Here is a 4,397-nt window from a genome sequence, read left to right as displayed (position 1 = left end):
TTTTAAGTAGGTAGGCTTTGAACCATCATGAGTGGTCATAGCCCATATTAGTTCAGGATCAATAAGGGAAGTCCAGGGCTCAATTAGCAAGAACCCTAAAGGACTCCGGAACACGTGACAACATCACCACCGTCTAGGTGGCCAGGATCCAGAACCTTCCAACGGTTCGGATCCGGAGGTACTTTAGGTCATCGTAGTCGTCCACATGTCTTACAGTCCAAAACTCATTACGGTCCAGATCCAAGGTATAAACCCCTAAACCCTAATGGGAAGCCTATAAAAGGATGAACAAAAGGTGTATTAGGGGTTACTTGATCTTTACTATATACACACATATACATACACATACACGCACCACATATATTTGAGTAATTCCTAATTTACCCTTTCTTCTCCAATACCCCTTCTCATTCTCACACTGGAGGTGTCACGGGGACGCCACCCTCCTCCGATTCTGTTTTGCAGGATCCCATCCTACAATTACACCACACACCACCTTCATTTATGCTCAAATGGAGGTTGAGTCTGGTTAGGACAAGCAGAGGACCCCAGGGTGATCTGGAATTATCATTAGCGCTAGAAGAAGGGATCGAACCTCCGTCCAGTGGTGTTCATTTTCACTGCCCTTACTCCGTCCAAAAGATCAGAATATAACACACCAGTAAGAATTCCACTCTACATTTTCAGATCTACTTTTCCCCTAAACGTGCTCTCTTAAAATTTCAACAGTGGATCTTGTTTAGCTACACTTGTCGTAGTATTAAAATACTTTTGGAGCTCATAGTGGTGATTACCACGTATTTTAGACCTAAAATATATGTATTACTACTTGAGTTTGCATCATCCCTTGCTATAAGTTTGCAATATTACTAAACAATCATGACACCAAGAAAGAACAAGGAAATCGCTTCCGCCTCGGCTCTGCCAACTCCGCCCCCACCCAGGGACAGAGAGATGGAAGATGTGGAACAAGGGCTCCCCATAACCCAGAATCCCTCTTAACCCGGCCAACCAGGAGATCAAAGAATAACTATTGAGAAAACTGCCCACAAGTATGTCAGAACTTCGACAAACCCCTGGGAAAACATGACCCCGGAACAGATACAAGTTGCAATGAACCTGTGGAAGGAAAAATATAATACTGAACCTGAGACCCGCCCAGGGGATTTGGAGGAACATTCTAAAGAATCACGAGGATCAGTCCTTGATCAAATCACAAAGAACCTGAAAAGGCCTCCGGAAGACGCCCGGGATGAAATTAAAAGGGCTACTCTCTGGGACAGGATCCAGAAAGAAGAAGAAACCAAAGTAAAAGAAATAATTGAGAAGCGAATTTGGGATGAAGAAGAAAATCTGAAGAAGAAATCTCATCGAATACCTGTTTCTTCGGATTTGGAGCCTGAAAAAGAATCCAAACAAGAACAAATGGCCCGAGCTCTCCGGGATCTTAAAAGAAAAGTCGAAGGCGACATGGAAGTAGGTACAGTGGCCATCCCATTTACCAGGAAACTAGAATCTACTCCAAAGGAATACGAGCTCAAACACTTCAATTTTGACTCCTTTGATGGGTTGGATGATCCCGAAGAGCATCTGAATTACTTTGAACAGATCTCCAACATTTATGACTACAATGACCTAACTAGATTCCGCTTCTTCGCATCAACACTTAAAGGGGGAGCTCAGAAGTGGTTCAGTCAAATACCATCTCGGAGTGTTGATTCCTGGAAGGACTTTCGAGAGATTTTCTTAAAAACTTCTGGGCTAATCGAATGAATGAACTACAAATGTGTCATTTGGAAATGATCCAACAGAGGAGCAAAGAGTCCCTCCCCGAGTTCATCAAAAGATTTCAAGAAGCTGTCAACCAACTATCCAATCTGGAAGAAAAAAATCTATCTTTCAGAGAAATCTTCATCCGGTCTCTTGCGAAGGATATGTCAAGGAAGTAATTCACAGAGAGCCCCAGAGCCTTGCCTCAGCCTATGCACTTGGCCTCCAAGTTCATAAAAGAAAATGATTTTCTCAAGTCAGTGAAGATGACTAGGAGAATCCACGACGTCAATGAATCCCCGGAGCGTCGCTCATCATACAGGAAGGATAAAAGATTCAAACTAGAGAGACTGTCGAACTACATCCAACAATCCCAGGGAACCCCACCTCGGGACAGCTATTCTGAGCCACATAAAAATGAGAGGAAACCAAGAGCTAAAAGGGAGCCCAAGACGGAACCGGAGTGGACACCCCTTAACCGGCCCCGGGCCGACATCTTGCGCGAAGTTAAAGGTAAACCCTTTTATTATCCACTGAAACCGTTACTAGCACCCCCAGAGAAAAGGGCCCGAGACCAGCATTGTGGGTACCACGAGGATCATGGACATATAACAGAAAACTGTTTCTCTTTGAAAATGTTCATCGAAGATCAAATTAAGAAGGGGAACATGAACCAATATCTTTAAAGAAGGTTGAACGACAAAGAAAAAACCCGGGGCAATAACAAGAATGTGGTCAACGTTGCCTTCAGCGGAACAACCTCTCCACCACGGAGCCCGGACATGGATAATGACGTGATGATGGTCCATCCTTTTGAAGATGAGCCAATATACTTTTCCTATTTGGGTTTTGAAGGACTCATCCCGGACCACAACCAAGCATTGGTGGTGACTCTCGATGTGGTAGATAACGAGGTAAAAAGAATTTTAGTTGATAACGGTTCTTCTGCTAACATAGTATTCAAGCATACACTCAATAGGATGGAGCTCGTCCACCTGCGTATGGACCCCTGCCTTGAGGACCCCCTTTACGTGTTCGGGAATACAATGATACCAATCTGGGGCGTTATTTATCTCCCCGTAACTTTCGGAAATGCACCCCAGCAGGTTTCTCACGTCATGAAGTTCTACGTAATAAGTGCAGCATCGTCATATAACATGATCCTCGGCAGGCCCACAATACCAAACTCTGGGCCATCTTATCAATAATTCACTTGAAACTTAAATTCCCCACCCCAGGAGGAATATGAGAGCTAAAGGGAGACAGAGACATGGCAGGTACTATGGACATTCCGTGTGGACCTCTTGAAAGCACCTTGTTGTATGACCAGGACAGACACATCAGTTCTCTGGTATGGGAATGAGGTAATAGGGATACGCTGGATGTTAGCCAGCTTTTAGCGAAAATGGATGTCTGACATATAATTCCTGATCAGTAGGTTCTTCTGGACGGTTATGTATTTGGGGTGTTTGGCAGACCCTGTGTTGTTTGGCAGAACAACACCAGACTAGTCACGGCCTTGATTGAGAGGTGGATGCCGGAGACTAACATATTCCATATACCTTGGGGGGAGACTAACATCTTGATCATTCATTACTTCAATCACTGACACTCTTGATCTTCAATACTTCAAACTAATACATTTCATTGTCACTAGAAGTCCTTTGACATTTTATTCTTCACGGAGGCTTGAACATATTAATGAAGTTATTTCCATGACCTGGTTAGGGACTTAGAGAATTAATTCCATATTTTGATTCTTTGTATTTATCCATTCTTCATCTTCAGGGTTCCTATGCTTCACAGTTAATATTATTTATATATTTATGTTTCATGTTGAGTTATATTTCCTAGGTTACATATTACATTACATTATGCTTTATAGCATCTCACATAGAGTCATCTCACATAAAGGTATCTAATATAGAGGCAACTCCTTAGAGGAGATCTTCCAAACCTTAATCTTAGAGGTATTCAAATAACTCATGTAGTTGACATAGATTAAGAGTAAGCCTATTCCCAAGGGAGACCAATATTAATCCTACAACGTTACAAAGGCGTCAGAAGTACGGCTCACCAGAGTATTCCTGAGATGCTCGAATGTACGAGTCATAACATTAAGTTTGGTGACGTTCTCTCCGGAAGAGAAGCCAAAAATTGATACCACAACAATACTAAGGTGTCCGGAAGTACGAACCACCAGAGCAAGTTAGAATGTCATGCCGCTTAAGAGATAGGCTTATGAAAGAATGCAAAATTTAGAGTAGTAGAATTCAAGGGTCTTCAAAGTATAATAACCCTTTGAGGGCCTTATTCAAGAAATAATGTTCTACTTTAGAGGTCTTCTACAAGTAAATCCTTCTTAGAGGTCTCTCACGTAAAGGCATCTCCGTAGAGGCATCTCACTAAGAGGAATCTCCTTAAAGCATCTCGATGATAAATAATCATATCATCCGTATCTTCAAAAATCAGTAACCCTCCCTCAGACGAGGTCTTTAACATAACCCTCATAAGAGGTCTCCAGATTTATTTTGCTCTAAAAAAATTTTAAGAGCGCCAAAACAAAAGATGGAGATACACATTATAAATTCATAATTGAAGATCTTAGCTAATGAGAGGCATATCTA

At 42.2% G+C, this 4,397-nt stretch overlaps 1 protein-coding gene across 1 annotated transcript; it reads left to right on the top strand.

The window, feature by feature from the left end:
• The first annotated feature begins 2,552 nt into the window (after positions 1 to 2,552).
• LOC141690498 (uncharacterized) lies at positions 2,553 to 2,978 on the top strand. Its single transcript, XM_074495292.1, has one exon. It carries the CDS (start codon positions 2,553 to 2,555, stop codon positions 2,976 to 2,978), a length of 426 nt encoding a protein of 141 aa, XP_074351393.1.
• The last annotated feature ends 1,419 nt before the right edge of the window (positions 2,979 to 4,397 follow it).

The sequence above is a fragment of the Apium graveolens genome, chromosome 10, assembly GCF_009905375.1.
Source record: "Apium graveolens cultivar Ventura chromosome 10, ASM990537v1, whole genome shotgun sequence".
NCBI classification, from domain to species: Eukaryota; Viridiplantae; Streptophyta; class Magnoliopsida; order Apiales; family Apiaceae; genus Apium; species Apium graveolens.
This window is presented reverse-complemented; position numbering and strand designations above follow the sequence as displayed.

Coding starts and splice junctions, on each gene's coding strand:
- LOC141690498 (XM_074495292.1), top strand. CDS start 2,553: ATGGATAATGACGTGATGATGGTCCATCCTTTTGAAGATGAGCCAATA.